This window comes from Rhinolophus hipposideros (genome assembly GCF_964194185.1).
Source record: "Rhinolophus hipposideros genome assembly, chromosome: 14".
NCBI lineage: Eukaryota > Metazoa > Chordata > Mammalia > Chiroptera > Rhinolophidae > Rhinolophus > Rhinolophus hipposideros.
In genome coordinates this window covers 26,152,515-26,169,479 of record NC_138060.1, presented here as the reverse complement: position 1 = coordinate 26,169,479, position 16,965 = coordinate 26,152,515, and the positions used below count along the sequence as shown (strand labels likewise).

The window sequence follows — 16,965 nt, the reverse complement described above, 5'->3', positions numbered from 1 at the left end:
AGTCTAAGCCTTAGCTTCTTCACCTTAAAATGGAGGCAATAACCTCCTCCCACAGGGCAGTTAGAGGGGACTCAATAAAAAAATGCATGTCACGCAGGGTGTCATGAGGGGTCTCTAGTCCTGCTCCCCACATAAGAACGCAGGATATGGTGAGGCCAAAAAGGAACACCCACGGAGCCATAGATAGGGGAGTCACACCACTATATTCTCGCTGGTGGCTGGGTTTGAGACACAGGAAGCAGGCGCCACACGATCCGCAACCTGCCGTCCATTTGTCTCTGCCAACCAACCTCACTTGCTAGCTGCAATCCGCCCTACTAACTGCAATCCGCCCTACTAACTGCAATCTGCTGCTCTTGCTAACTCAGCCACCATCTTCTTGCTAGCCCCCATTTTTCTGCTAGTGTAGCTCACTGGTTACAGCTGACAGCCAACTAGCCACCGCTGATGGCCATCCAATCACAGTTGATGGCCATTTACTACTTGAGCCAGCACCTTTCCACGTGAGGCTGAGAGCCTGGAAACTGCACTCGTAGCTCTTTCCCCACAATGCATGTGAAATGCATCAACATTACCCAAATCTAGTTATTACTACTTCTGTTATTTTTGAGAGGCACTGTACGTAGGGAAGAAGGAAAGAATATCTGAAAAGTTTCTGTCCTGGAAGTCAAACTACATCCTGAATGGCCCTGTGATCTTGAGCACGTTTATTTAGTTATACATCAAGAGGTGAGCTCTCACCTGGGGTCCAGTTTCCTCCCAGGAAACATTTAATGTGCCTTTTGTGAGACCAATCCCAAAGGCAAAGAGGCAGAGATTCTTCTCCACCCTTAAAATTAAATACAAATATCAGAGAACATTGGTGCAGCCCTTTATTATTTATGAAACACTTTCATACCCATCATCAGACTTGAAAAGGGCTTTATTATTTATTTTTAAGGAGAGCGCAGCTCACAGTGGCCCATGCAGGGATCGAACTAGCAACCTTGATGTTCTCAGCACCATGATCTAACCAACTGAGCTAACCTGCCACCTCCAAATGGGCTCTAATGGGAAGAAATCACAGACAAATCTTAACAGTGATAACCTCTGGGTGGTGGAATTAGGCATGATTTTAATCCATTTGTGTTTTCCTAATGCTTGAAAAATCTTCTACTATTTTGGAGCTAGATAGAGATAATGGTTGCACAACATTGTGAATGTACTAAATGCCACTGAATTGTACAGAAAGTGTACAATTCTATGTTATGTGAATTTCAACTCATTAAAAAAATTCTGCAATACACACGCATGGTTTTATAGTTTTATTCAAATTTTTAATATTTTAAAATAATTTTTAATACGATATTTTTATAATAAATTAAATGTTTTAATAATATATCTTATTACACTGTGGTTTGAGGCGAGACCAAAAAAAGGATTCTTAAGGCTCAAAAGCCGTTCGATTAGCTGACACTCTTCCCTCCCCATATGCTGAAGTCACAGGCCTTGGCCGCAAGCCTGCAGCGCGCTCCTCCGACCAGCAGAGGTCTCTGCGAGCCGCTCGCGCCCTCACACGCGGGAGAGCGCCTTCTCTTGCGCTTTTGAAGAGGGTTGCGTGGAGGGGCGTGGCCGGGGTTGGCGGCTCCTCGGCATGACCGTCTCCCTGGTCCTTGCCGGTCCCTGCAGTTGCCACCCCCGGCCCCGGCCTTCTCCCGGTGGAGCCGGCCCCCGACTTGCATCTCCCCACCTGTAGCCGCCCGCCCCGCTGTTCGTTCCCCGCCCCTCTGGCCTCGGCGCCATGGCGCTGCAGAGCTCGGGGGTGGCCTTCCGCAAGATCCTGTCCCACTTCCCCGAGGAGTTGAGCCTGGCTTTCGCCTACGGCTCCGGGGTGTACCGCCAGGCGGGGCCGAGTTCAGATCCGAAGGTGAGCCCGGCCCGCCGCCAGCCCCGCGCCGACCATCGGCCTGTGCTCACGACCGAGCCCCGGGTGCCTGTGCGCGCACTCCACGTGTCACCTGCAAAGTGTCACACCGTGTGCAGGGACGCGGGCCTCGCCTCACGAGCGCGGGAGCTGAGTGTCGGAGGACGAGGAGGAGTCCGCTTCGGTCTAGAGGGGGAGGTGCAATTAATCATGCGGAGACAAAAGCTGGTGCCGAGGCAAAATGGAAGAAAGGACGAGAAGGGATGGCCAGGTGCAGGCTCAGTGTTCCAAGCCTTGGCTCACCCTGGGCGTTCTCTGCGAAGCTTTAAAAAAAAAAAAAACACCGACGCCGGGGTTCCACCTGTGCAGGGGCTGCGTTATGAGGTTGGTGCCAAAAGGAATTGCGGTTTAAAAGGTTAAAAAGGAAGTGCAAAAACCGCAGTTACTTTTGCACCAACCTAACACTTGGTCAGGGATGAGGCCTGGGCTTCAGGGATTTCAAAAGCAGGTGATTTTAGTGGTGAGCCTTGCTTGAGAGTCACACTGCCTGTCCTGTCGCTGTAGGAGAACATACACGTCTCCTGGCTTCAGGAAGCTGACCTGTAGGGCCAGGGCTAAGAACGGTTAGTGGGTGACCAGGACATGTCCCCGGGCTCAGGTCATGTAACGAGAGTCTTTAGCATCAGGCATTGTTACTCTAAAGGTGGCTGAGCACAGCGGCAGCGACGGTAGTTTTCCTTGTGATTGCAGACTTTTGGGGAGGAAAATGGTTTGCTTCCACTGGTAAAGACAAGATTGAAGACCGCAGAAGCATGGCAGGCAAATACTTTCCATTTACATGAAGCTACTACTGACTTTTCTTGCCGAGGTTTTAGAGCTTTCGCTGAATTAATGTGAAAGGAGCAAAAGTCTAAATAGAGGTGTTCCCTACGTGCGCAACTGGTGTTCCGAACTGGATTTCTACCTGCTGTAGTCCATGCATAGCCGAACAGTTTGCTGTCATCTTTAATACACTAAGGAAATGGAAGAGTGCGGACGGCAAGAGGGCCTCCTGGATTTGGATACCCGGCTCTAATCTGTGGCGATCTATACTGTTGCTTGGATTTGCTGTTTCCCACTTATACTAGTATTTAAGTAATAATTCTCTTTAAACTGACAGCATATGAGAAATTACAGATTACAGGTATATAAGAAATTAATATGATCATAGTCTTATTTTTCCTAAATATAATCGTAACATAATTATAAATTTTTGAAAAACATTGTCCACCCCAAATCTTACATGTCACCAGTGGTTTGTGGATCATATTGTGGGAAACTCAGAGCAGGCCTTTACTTCCTGGTCCTATAGCCACCTCTTCATTTTTCCATGCAAGTTTTCCTTTGAGCAGATGTGGAATTCCCTCCCAGGAAAGGTCCTTCCTTCCCTCTTTCTCATCTTCGTTCCCTAGAAGTTAACAAGTCTCGTAGATTCCATCCAACACCTAAGTCTCTCTCAGCCCTACCTTTCGATGCCTTTTCTTTTTTCACCTGGAATCTTGCAGTTAGCCTCCTTTGTGGTTTCCTGGCCTTTGTTCTCTCCTCCTTCAAGTGAGCTCTTCTCCTGCAGGAAAATTTCTTAGCATGGCAACCAGCCTCCGTCTCTAATCTCGTCTCCCACCACTCCCTTGCCTGCATTTTACTCCAGCCATACCAAACCAAATGCGGCACCCACAACATGTCAGCTGTCATCCACAACAGTGTTTTCCTCTAACAAGACTCTTCCTCCTTCCCAGTGCTTCTCCTAATACTTCCATCACGCCTGCTTAACTCTTGCACATTTTTCAAGACTCAGATTTATGAGTCTTGGAGAATGATTTTATAGGAAAATTGCCCCTTCCTGTTCTGACACAATTTTGAGTGAAATTAGTACGTTTTGCATTCCTCTATCAAGTCCATGCAGTGATAATTTGTCTATTCTCCCAGTAGACTACCCCAGGACCGATCAGAGCTCATTGTAGTTTCTCAGTGAGTGGTTGATGAGTAGGTGAGAGTTAAAATAACATTTCCCTTTACATAATTCTTTGTAGAGCTTATCCATATGAGGTTATTTCACCTGGAAGACAAGTGGAAGAGTGTATTCAGCAACATTTAGGTGAAAGGCAGTGTAGTATAATGGTTCAGCACACAGAATTTGGAACCAGACCCTGTCTGCCACCCCCTAACTATATGTCCTTAGGCAAGGAACTTACTCTTGGTTTCCTTTCCTATAAAATTGAGATAGTAACAGTACCTACCTTGTAGCATTGTTTTGAGGATAAAATGGGTTACTGTATGTATAATACATAAAGTGCTTCGAATAGTGCTAGCATGACAATACATGTTAAATAAGCGTTGCTGTTATTACGTGTATTGGTGAAAACAAAGCTCATGTTGATTCTAGAGACTTGCTTTCACTTCTGATGGCAACCCCAGGTCTTTTATTAATCAGAATGGCATAGGCTATTAGAGCTTTCCACTCTATTTAAGTGCCTTTCTAGGAATTAAAACTAAAATCATTCTCTCTCTCTTCACCTCCCAGAATGCCATGCTGGACTTTGTTTTCACAGTAGACGACCCTGTTGCATGGCATTCAAAGAACCTGAAGAAAAATTGGAACCATTACTCTTTCCTAAAAGTTTTGGGGTCCAAGTTTATCACCACCGTTCAGAATAACTATGGCGCTGGAGTTTACTACAATCCGTTGATCCTGTGTGATGGGAGGGTAAGTGCCTTTGGTCCTTTGTCTTAACTTGGGTTGTCATTAACCTTTGTTATTAGAATACCAGCTAAACATGTATGTTCTTGCAGTCAGGAAATGTTCAAGCTCCTGCTGGATGCAGGTGGTCAAGTGTGACTGTCTTTATTTTTTGCCTTTGGCCAAGGGATTCTCAAATTTTAGTGTGCATCAAAATCCCCTAGAGTGCCTGTTGGACTCGCAGATTGCTGGGCCCCGCCCTAGAGTTTCTGAATCCATAGGTCTTGGGTGGGGTTTGAGGATTTGCATTTTTTTAAATTGAGATATAATTGTCATGTACCATTGTATTAATTTTAGGTGTACAACATAACTACATGTATATAGTATGAGAATAGTACCACAGTAAATTTAGTTAATATCCATTGCCACACATAGTTAGAATTTTCTTTTTCTTGTGATGAGAAATTTTAAGGTTTACTCTCTCAGCAACAAGGATTTGCCTTTCTAACAAGCTTCCAAATGATATTGAGACTGCAGATCTGAAAAACACACTTTGAAAACCAATGGTGTGGTCAGGGGAGGAATAGGCAAGCCTATTAAGGGTCAGGTTGGAAATTAGTCTTATCTATATGGAAGGTCCAACACTCCCAGGAAGAATTTGGAAGTGAAGAGGATATCATAGTTGGGAGCATGTGGTGCCAGCAGGTGGGTAGAATTTGACAAGGGGGTGTTGAAGAGCAGGTCAGATGCACAGATTCCAGTAGAGGGTTGTCTGACAGCAGGAACCCTACTGAACTGTCTGTCAGAGGAGGGGGCCCAGTCTCTAAGAGGGCTGCCAGGACCAGGCAGGATTCCAGCCTAAGGACCAACGGGGACTAAATCAGGTAGCTCCTACAGATAAGCTGGGCGAGGCGTGACAGAGCAGTTCCTCGAGCTGTGCCAACACTGCTGGATGCTGCTGATTGCTTAGAGCAGTCGTACTTTGATGTGCAGATGAATCGCCTGAGGATCTTGTTGAAATGCAGATTCTAATTCAGTTGGTCTGGAATGGAGCCTGAGATTCTGCATTTTTTTACAAGCTCTCAGGTGATGCTGATGCTACTGGTCAGTGGGCCACACTTTGAGGGGCAGGAGGTTGGAGTACTTACTGACTTGACAAGGACAAATCCTTGACAAGGATTCTGAAGACCTATCTGAACTTGGCAGGAATGAGTGCTGTGATTGATTGGTAATGCCTGCATAGCCTTTGGGCCATATATTTACTTTTCTGGTTGAGGTCCAATCCTGCTCCACTTGCACTTCGCAGGTGAGAAAACCAAGGTTCAGAGAGAGGAAAAGACTTCCATAAGGTCATGCAGCTACTTAGTGACAGGCCCCTGACTTCCAGGCCAGCGGTGTCTCTGTTAGCTCCCACCTGTTACATGCCGGCAGCAAGAAGAGCTTTCTGCAAGACTGTAGCCAGAGTGGAGGGAAGAAGGTATTTAGCACAGCCTTCCATGTCCACTTTAGTTATGCCTAACACGTAGCTTTGTTCTTTCTCCATAATTAATATTATGCTGAGCCTATCTCTAATGAGTAGTTTTCAACAATATTATAAGCCCCAGTAACTAAATATTTGGGCATAATTATATGCCAACGGGACTGTACTTTTTAATTAAAATTCTTTAGCTACTTTTTAGATATTTGCAGCCGGAGAAGGCTGTTGGGACACTGAAGTTCAGCAGAGTGAGTCCAAAGATATTTGCTGAAGCAAATGGGATTTTGTAACCTGGAACAACTATATTCATTCAGTGTTTGTACAAATTACTATTGAATGAACTTGACCATAATTCCATGTGTTTAGCACTGATAAAGAGATTTTATGTTTGGATGTTGCTTTTAATTATGAAAGTGAAATATACCACAGCAAAAGAGAAATTTGCCATGTAAAGGATGTCAGTAAAAACTTTTAATTAAAATTTTCTTGTACTTTGTGATGAAATGAACATTGGAAGCCCAAACTAAAATTCAGGGACCTAGTTTTCTCTCTGCTACTAATAGTGCCACTTTGGGCACATCATTTACTCTCTCTGAGCTTCAGGTTTCTTATTTCTCAAATGGGAAGCATGAATCATGCTATCGCTTCTTAAACTGTCTGTGGTTATTTTTTTATTTCCAATCCGTTGAGGACCAATACTGGAGAGCCTCTAAGAGCAATTAGGCCTTTGACATCACAGGAACCTGAAATAAAATTATGGTCACTTCACCTCATGTACCTGAGGGGACAAATCATTCTTGGAAATTAATCCTTTGAGAAAAAATTTGGTGGAGATATGTGTTTTTACAAAGTAGGTGTTTTGGGTGGCTTTGGACTACTCTGGGCAGAAGTTTATTTCCTTATATTTTGCATTTGTATAATCAGCAATATGGTATTTTGCTTTTTCATGTCTATTTCTTTTCCAGCTTATCAAGTATGGGGTTATTAGCACTCGTATTTTGATTGAAGATCTCCTCAACTGGAATAACTTATACATTGCTGGAAGACTTCAAAAACCGGTGAGTGTTTTGTTGACTGCCACCAGTAGGAATCTCTCTCCTCTCTGAACCTGACCTGACTTGATCTTTGATTCCAATGAGATGGAACTCCAGGAAATAGAAGTGAGTTTCAGACTCCTTTTACTCCCTACAGAATTCATCGCCAAACAATGTCTAGGTATTACCCACATTACTCCTGTCTCTAATGATTCTTCAGTTCTGTGGATGGATCAGGCTCAGAGTTAGTACATTTGGGCCGGGAGGATTGCAAAAGAAGTGCCCAGTGCTTCAGTGGAGCCTCTGTCAGCTCTACCCAGATCACCTTCTCTTCTAGAAGTAAGTGCTATGAGGCATTGTTTGCCACTGATGTAGCCCAGCAGTGCCTGGGGCAATGCCTGGCACATAGTAAGCATTCAGCATATATTTGGTGAAGAAATGGATGAACCAGGTAGTCATTCTGAGACGGCTGGATTCTGATTCCCTTTATTATCCTCCTCGGACCAACAGTGAGATCCTATCACAGTGTTCTCCCCTCATTTGGATACTGCTAGAGGAGGCTCTAGTGGGTAGGTGTCTCCTTGGGCTTTCATAGAAACAAAACAAAACAGAAGAAAGTAGAGAAGAAGACTTGAACTTTTGACATGTGTTCACAAATATCACGTTTCTTCTGTTTTTGCAGATCTATAGTCTATTTTCTGAGAAGGGGTCTTTTCATACAACTGTAAGAATTATGCAAAATAGTCACAGTTGCTACTCTCACAGCAAGGAAAAATTTTCTTTGTGCTGTCAGAGGGACTCAGGCCCCAAAAGAGGGTATGTGGATTTTTCTCCAATATCTCCCATAAGAGTGACTGTGCTGCTCAATCTTAGCTCACGTGGTTGTGTCATAAAAATCTTTATTGGTATACATAGGTGGTCAAGATTCTCTTTTCTTGCGTCTGGACTTAAAACTTAATGGTGTAGCTCATTAAAACGTCCAGAAACACTTGATCAGGGCAATAGTTACATGGATATACCCATATGTAAAAATCTGTCAAGCTGTTCCTGTTAGATTTGTGTACTTTATGTAATTTTTACTTCATTAAAAACATTCTTTTTATATAATGTCAAACAATAGGCTCACCAAAATAATTTCATAGTATCTATATAGATGAATTTCTCATTTCTAGGCTGGATAACTAGTAAAATTCATAACTGAGCAAATGTCACTGAAATTTTTTTTTTTTTTTTTTTTTTGAAATTTTTAAATACTCATTTTCTTTCCAAGTTTTTTTTTTTTTTTTCAATTTATAAAATGTGTAGCCTGATGAGACAGGTAATGAACATAGAATAAGAAGCGTTGGGTCTTATTTATTCCTGCAACTTATCAGCCGTTTATGTAAACTTGGGCAACTTATTTTGTCTTTCGGAACCTCAGGTAATTTATCTGCAGAACAGGGACAATAATATTTGCCCTGCCTACTTCATGAAGATGTTGAAAAGTGGAAGCAGAATGGTAATGCTGGAAAGAACATGGGTGTTTTAGAATCAGACACTCCCAGCTATGTGACCTGCACCAGTGATTTAATCTCTCTGAGCCTTGGAAATTCTCATCTGTGGATAAGGCTGATGGCACTGATCTCAAAAGGCATTTAAGAAATGCCTAGATCTAAAAGGCCTGGCACTTAGTAGACACTCAGGAAATGATCTTTCCTTCCTCTTTGTCATTTCCTATCTCGAGTTATTTTAAGATAAAATGATAGACTGAATATGAAAATGGTGTATTACCTCTGTACCATGCTTTGTGCTTGGGATATTTCAAACTTCTTTAAAAATAGGCTTTAGAAAACAGAAACGACATGAAATCTCAGAATGTAAGCACTAGAAATAACCTCAGATATCCTGATAAAATAAAAACAGCAATTTAAGAAAAGTAATGGCTACACTCATATCATGCAAAATTGCATTTCTCACTAAGAGAGCATGGTACTGGTGACAATGACAGTCCCTCAGGCTTATTAAACATCTAGCACAAGAAAATTAGGCTATTTTAAAAATCCCTTGAAAATGTTGACCATAACACATGCTAAAAAAAGAAAATAAAAAATCAAATGGATGACTTAAATCTTCCACCTGCTCCGGCCCTCTCCAATGGAAATCAGTTAACCAGAGAAGTCTCAGCCATAACTGTCTTTAAATAAACTTTTTACCTCTAGGTGGCAGCACATATTAATCAAACTTGAAAAAATCTGATGAAAAAGGGTTGGCAGCATTTTGGACAAAAAGAATGGGTGAATGTCTTAACACCCCAATAAACTTTAATTTAAAAAAAAGTGGGTGACTGCCTTAAGAAAGAATTGTGAGACGATAAGTGTGAACTCTTTGTTTTTATGTGTTTTAAAAGAAGGAATTACATTAAATTATATTGTCTAAATTTCTAAAATTACCTTACACATTGCAAACAATAGAATTTCTCAATCACTAGCAATTTAAGTCTTTAAAATACACAGGGGGTGTGGGAACTCTCTGTGCTTTCCATTAAGTGTTTGCTGTGAATCTAAAACGGCTCTAAAAAATAAAGTTTATTAATAACAAAAGAGAAATATAAGGGAGTAGTACTTTGCTTTAAAAGATGGACATTTCTGGAAAAAGTCGAATGTAAATTAAATTTCTATCATATTTTGCCATTAACTTACCTCATATTCGAGGAGATAACCCATTTTTGTTTTTAGTAGCCTTAACTTTCTGAGTCATTTTTCAAGTAAAGAACCATGACATTTAAAGCATTTAATTGACACTGTGCTATACACCTGAAACTAATATAAAATAATATTGGATGTCAACTGTAGCTGGAAAAAAAGGAATTAAAAAAAGTATTTAACAGACCTTGTGGCCAATCCTTTTTTAAGTCAAAAGAACTCTAATGTAATATTAATAGTCATTTCCCTAATTTATTTAACATAAGTTTGGATTTTTTGTATTGTTTTCAATGTATAGATAATTTGGCTTGAATTTTTAAAGCATTCACATTGACATGCAATGGTATTTTGTGACCTTGTTTAGAGGATTTTAATGTATTTTAATGTATTCATTGCAACGTGTTTTATTTGCTAGTAATATAGCTTTTTTAAATAACAGCTTCACTGAGATATAATTCACATACCATACAATTCAAACATTTATAGTGTACAATTCAGTGTTTACTATATTCACAGTTTTGCAACCATCACCATATTATAACTTTATTGAATTATTTTTTATGGATAGAAAAATCCCAGCAGTGTAGAAGATCCCTGACCAGGAGTTGGAAAACCTGGCTTACTAGCCACTTGGCTCTGCCCAGCTGTGAGCAAATCTTTGGGCCTCTAGCCTTTGAAATGCAAAGGTTGAGCCATTCATTTACATGTTGGAAAGGCAACTAAGTTTCTTCTCTGTGCCAAAGGCATAAAAAAAATAACACTGCAGTGCTTGTCCTGGATGAGCCCACAGTGCAACAGGTAGATAATAAGGTTTCATCCAGCTCTAATGGTCACTGTCTTCTTGGTCCTCAAGCAATGACCATTTACAAAAATTTAGCCTTTCTGGTCTTTTGGAATGGAAAACTACAGGGAGTGTCATTTGGTTAATGGTTGAGTATTTGAACACTAGGTAGGGCTGTGTTCTTTGTGACTATAACTTCACTTTGTGCAATTCAAGTACTGTCTCCATGTGACTATTAGAGAGGAGACTACATGTGACTTTCCCTTTTTTTCTATCTTGAAAGGTACTCACAAATCTCTCAAGTTGGGCTTTTTGAAAGTTCCTTCAAGCCTTGCCCCTTCCTCTTTCCAGTAAAGATTTTCTCCTTGGCAGTAGTGCCAGCGCTATCTATGCAGTTCAGGTCGGGGCATTCCCAGTAAGATACAAACAGCTATTCACGAATCTTGAGGGCTTTCTTTTTTTCCCAGGCCTCTCTGGCAGTGACCCAAGAGTTCACTGGCTTTTCACTCTGAACAACAAATAACAGTGCTGCTGAGACAAGCTCCTAGTTCACCTTACACTGGAGAACCAGAGCAGCACAGTAGCAGTCTTCTGAATTGACAGTTTTCCTTTGAATAAGGATACTTTTTATTTATACTCTCTTAACCTTAAATAGCAAACAGACTGCTTTTTTACAACCTAAGTGGAACAACTTTCTTGGAGAACAAGTGGTATTTCGTTGAATAGGAACATTTCCCCAAACTTACTCTTTTCTTTGCATCTTTGGTTTGTTAGCATCTCAAAATAGCTTCTGTTTTCACGGAGTTTCTGTAAAAGTTACCAGAAAAAAGAGACAGCGAAGAATTATTGAGCAGGACCTGGTGAATGAGGATGAAGGATAAGAATTTGGCAGTGGAGAAGCTTCACAGGGTTGTAGAAAGATTTCTGGATGAATCGGGGACCCCCATCCTTGTCCCATGTACCACTCACTACTCAGAAAATCTTTTAACCCTCTGGGCCTCCCTTTCCCCATTAGTAAGATGAGGAGATTACCCTTCTAGAGCCATGATCCTATATGGAATACAAAGTTTGGAAGTTACTCAAGGAATCAATGAGTTATTATAGGACCTTAACATTTGTTTTGATCATCTTTCAAGAAAAGCAGTTAACCGGACTGGACTGAATGTATGAGAATAATTCAAAATATTTAGAGCTGAATTTGCCAAGCATAAGGGTGTTACCTGATTTTGCCATCGACTCATTATGCAACCCTAGGCAAGTCATGCTACTGGGCTGCTCCTTGGTTTTACTTTCTGCAGATGATTGCAATAATACTAAACTCACCTAATTACTGAAAGCCTTCATTAAGGTCTGTTAAAGTCCTTGTAATTACAAGGGAGGAGGTGGTAGTATTGAATAAAGTGGCTTACCTACCATATGAGAGGTTTTTATGTTATAAGTATTCCATTAGAAAAAAAGTAGGGACAGAAGGTAAAAGATAGAAGTTAGGTTCTAAAGCCTGATTTATAGAATAGTTATGTTTTATAATATTGCTTTTTATAATTAATTTAAAAAGGAAACTACTTTGAGATATACATCATTCTGTTTCCTTGCTAGTACAATTTTAATTTGGAGTTTTTTTATAGTGTATGTGTCTTTCACGTGCCAGCTTAATTTTGTCAGAAATTATCTATTCAACAAATGAAAGGCAACGTAAGCCGTGTTTTCTAGACTAGGAGGAAAATTTGGTGACAGCACTAAGTGATTTAGAAATGCTGGACACATTTCAGATATATGGAGTTCTTATTTGGCACTTCCAAGCCCTTTCCTTGTTTAGAAAATCAGTTAAAAGCAGCATGATGGTTTAAAAAGTTTAAACAGTGTAAATTGGCATGACTACTCCGTAGAGTAATTTGGCAATTCTACTTCTAAGTATATTCCTTAGAACAGTGGTTCTCAAAATGAGGTCCGTGGACCAGCAGCATCAACATTACCTGGGAACTTGTTAGAAATGTACATTTTCAGGGTTCAGTCAGGCCTACTGAGTCAAAAATTCTGGGGGATGGCCCTAATAATGTGTTTTAACAAGGCCTCCAGGTGATTCTGATGGTTGCAAAAGGTGAGAACCTCTGGCCCAGAGAAACTTTTCTCAGTGTACACCAAGAAACACACACAAGGAAGTTTGCTTCAGCAAAAGGTTCATATGTAATATCTCATTTAATCTTCCCAGCAACCTTATGAGCTTGATTCTGTTATTAATCCCATTTTACTGATAAGGAATTATGCCCAGGGTCTCAGAGGTAGTAAGAGATGGAAGTGGGATTTGAACACATTCCCTGAACTACAGTGCAGTGTTTAAAACTGAGAATCTCAGAACAGACTAGAGCAATTTGTATTTTCATGAATTTGGGGAATGTCAAAGACAGCAGCTTCTGCCGTGTATTCAGGAGAAAAATTCTTTTTATTGATCAAGGCATTCACTAGTACATTAGGCGCTTTACAGTTATTATCCTACTCAATCTTTGTAACAGTTCCTTGATGTATGTCTATTACCCCAATTTTACAAATTAGAAGTTAAGTAATTTGGGGCCGGCCTGGTGGCTCAGGCGGTTAGAGCTCCATGCTCCTAACTCCGAAGGCTGCCGGTTCGATTCCCACATGGGCCAGTGGGCTCTCAACCACAAGGTTGCCAGTTCAATTCCTCGAGTCCCGCAAGGGATGGTGGGCTATGCCCCTGCAACCAGCAATGGCAACTGGACCTGGAGCTGAGCTGCGCCCTCCACAACTAAGATTGAAAGGACAACAACTTGACTTGGAAAAAAAAGTCCTGGAAATACACACTGTTCCCCAATAAAGTCCTGTTCCCCTTCCCCAATAAAATCTTAAAAAAAAAAAAAAAGAAAGGAAGTTAAGTAATTTGCCCAAATTCACACAGCTAGTAATTACCTAGACTTGAACCAATATCTGTACCCAAAACCCATGCTCTTTCTACTGTAGATATTAATAATTTTCTTTCCTTTTTCCTTAGTCAAGTTCAAAATCAATTCACAATAGAGCCTGAACTATTCAGGTTATGTATAGATAACAGAAAAGATGAGTTCTAAATAAAGAAGTAAAATGCTTTTGTCCACCATAAAATTAAGTGGAGAACAAGAAGATTATAAAATAAATATTTCTTAAAGGACATTTATTCCATTTGTACTGACTTCTTTTTTAAAACCCATGGAGAGTTTCCTCATTTACGAGAAATATTTATTTTGTTTTCTTTCATGTGTCATGATTTCTCTGATTTTGGGGTAAAACAGGAGATTCTGGGGTTGCTTAGTAGAGTAACAATTCTTTTGTGTCAGTCAGCCTAATAGATTCTAAGACCTTCAGGGCTAAGTTTGGGACAGTTCCTTTGCATGTGTAAACCCATAGCTTGAACAATACACTTCTGGAATTTTTCTTCTGAATGTTCTGCTTTTTTTCAGGTGAAAATCGTAGCAATGAATGAGAATGTCACTCTTAGGTCAGCCCTCGATAAAAATCTGAAGAGTGCTGTGACCGCTGCTTTCCTCATGCTCCCTGAAAGCTTTTCTGAAGAAGACCTCTTTATAGAGATTGCTGGACTCTCCTATTCAGGTTAGTAGGTTTGCTGCCCACATTTTCTGCAAGGTTTGTTGTTTGAAGACCATAGAAACACCTCATTCCTCATTATACACTGGAGCTGCAGCAACCTTAGTTCCGAATCCCACTACTTCCTGTGTAGGTTACTGCAAGAAAGCCGGGATTTGTTTCCTTGCCTCCAAGGTCTCATGCTCTCCACATCTGTACATAGATTACCCCAGGGTACTCTTTTTGTTGTTATTGTTAATTTTTATTTTAAAACAATTTCAAACTTACAGAAAAGTTTCAGTAACAATACACAAAACCCACTTTCCCTCTCCCCAGATTTACCAATTTTAACATTTCACCATATTTGTTTTATCCTTCTCTCTGTATCAGCGGTGTTCAAATTTTAGTGTGCATCAGCATTCCCCAGAGGACTTGTTAAAATAGAATACTGGGCCCACTCCCAGACAGCTGATTTTAGTAGGTCTGGGGTGGGGCCCAAGAATTTGCATTTCTAGCAAGTTCCATTTCTAGCAATGCTCCTTCAGGGATCCACTTTGAGAACAACTGCTCTCTCTGTATGTGTAAAGACAATGTATTATGTATTTTTTTTTAACTATTTGAGAGTAGGTTACATATACTATGTCCCCTTAAGGCCAAATACTTCAGTATAGGTTTCCAACAAACAGGGACATCCTCTTACATAACCACAGTACAGTTATCAAATTCAGGAAATTTAACATTGATGTAGTACTTTTATTGAATTGACGATCCGTATTCTAAGTGTTAGTTGTCCCGATAATATCCTTTATAGTATTTTTTTCTCTCCAGTACATGAGCCAGTCGAGGATCATTCATATATTGTATTGAGATGTCGTGTTTCTTTTATCTTGTAATCTGGAATGCTTCCTCAGCCTTTCTTTGTCTTACATGACGTTTACATTTTTGAAGTCTACACACCAGTGATGTTAATGCCCTGAGAAGCAGTGTTTTCTCCCTTCTAAAAAATCTATGGGGTAACTTTTGAAGATCATGCAAGTATTCTGCTTCTCACCAAGCTTTTCCTTCTGTGTCGAGCTTCCATTGATGATTCTTGCTCAAACCCATCTTTACCATCTTTACCAGTTATAAAGTGGTGACTTTCCAACTCTACCGCTTCTGCCACATTAAGAAAAAGCTTTCCCTTCTTCCTTATTTATGTGTGTATGTATGTATATGTATGCGTGCCTGTATGTATTTATCTAAATATTAACTTGCTTTCCCCTTAAACCAGTTGTGTTCCTTAGAGATGTCAAGGGCTTCTTTAGAGGGCAAGGGGAAAGCTAAGAGGATAGAGCCCTAGCCCCTCCATACTAGCTGCAACCAGAGGAGTGCCACACTTAATCTGTTTAATGTATGAAGGATCTATGTAAAATTTCATTTATAAAAACATAATCTGCTACTTAAAAAATAGTTTGAAAACCACTATCTCAAGTAAATATCCTCTTTTCCAACTTTCAAGTATGAGTCAAAGAACTCTATGCTCAAAAGATTGCAAAAGCAGTTTGCTCATTTTCTAAATCCCTGTACAAATAAGATTTCATGGAAATATAATGCTGAAAGAGACCTTAAAGGTCTTGTTCTTCAGCGTTGTTTTCCCAAAACGTGCCTATCATGACCACTGCTGTAATTGCAACCCTGGGGAGGGAGGAAGTGAAATAACCTCTGTCTTTGGTTATTTCCAGCTTCATCTGGCAGCATCCCTGCCATTCAACAAAAGATTGTCGGGGGGCGGCGGGGCAGAGAGTGGTGTGGCTGTGTACCTGGATTCCCCACATGCAGATGTGGGGAAAGGGTCACTTTGTTCGAGTAACTCCCTCCCCGTGCTCCCTGTGAGAAAGACTGACTTTGTGGGAGAAAATGCAGAATTGTTCTCTACTTTGCCCATACCACGACCACTCCCTTTTTTCCAGGTAATCAACATCAGCACAGTGTTGGGCAGCTTCTAGGAGTTCTCTATAAATTCTGAACATTGACTGAAGAAGTTTATCAAATGACATAACTGCTTTCACCTAGTATTGGCAGACTTGAAGTTAGCATTTAAGCTGCGATCAACCTGATTTTTGCCTCACCTCTTGGAAGGACTATGTGTTACACTCCTGATTCCTGCTGTGCTCTGAGACATATACAAGTTGTTTAATGAATACTTGCTGCCTCATAACAGTGTCATCCTCTTTCCTTCTTTTGTAATATTTATTAAGGGCTGCTGTATAGCAGCACTGTACCAGACACAGGTAGGTAGGTAGGTAATTTATTTCACCATTAAAGCCTCATACAACAGCCTTATTTGTTTAACAAATAGTTATTGTGTATCTTCTAGTGCCACACAGTATGCTAGGCCCTACGTGTACACTAGTGAGCATGACATCATGAAACGTCTCTCTGGAGTTTGTGTCTTTTTAGGGAGAGACAGATAATAAAGGAGCAATAAGTTGATTTCAGATAGTAGTTAAATGCTATGAAGAGAAGAAAATAAATCAGGATGAGGGTAGTGTTGTCTTTGCAATGGATAGTCAGGGAAGGCTCTCTGAGCTGGTGACATCTGAGGTGAGATCTGAATAGCGATAAAGAGCAGCCCTGAGCTGTTTGGGGGAAGGGCAGTCGGAGAAAGGGAGTTGCTTCCCAAGAGCCAGGTTTCAAACCTTGGTGTGTCTGAGTCCAGCCTTCTCAACCTGCAGTCGCTCCCATTTCTCAGCTAGTCTCTTCTTGTTTTCTTGCCATTGTATTATTTATTGCTTAACCCAGATTTGGATCTGAGAAT

The 16,965-nt window shown here is 40.8% G+C and overlaps 1 protein-coding gene across 2 annotated transcripts in view; it reads left to right on the top strand.

Annotated features, from left to right (window-relative positions):
* The first annotated feature begins 1,577 nt into the window (after positions 1 to 1,577).
* The window catches only part of TAMM41 (TAM41 mitochondrial translocator assembly and maintenance homolog), a 56,389-nt gene continuing 41,001 nt past the window's right edge, over positions 1,578 to 16,965 (top strand). For both annotated transcript variants that reach the window (XM_081071967.1, XM_081071966.1), the window contains exons 1-4: positions 1,578 to 1,906; positions 4,464 to 4,646; positions 7,062 to 7,154; positions 14,045 to 14,195. In XM_081071967.1, coding sequence (XP_080928093.1) covers positions 1,781 to 1,906; positions 4,464 to 4,646; positions 7,062 to 7,154; positions 14,045 to 14,195 — 553 coding nt within the window. In that variant the 5' untranslated portion in view covers positions 1,578 to 1,780. The remainder of the gene's footprint in view (positions 1,907 to 4,463; positions 4,647 to 7,061; positions 7,155 to 14,044; positions 14,196 to 16,965) is intronic.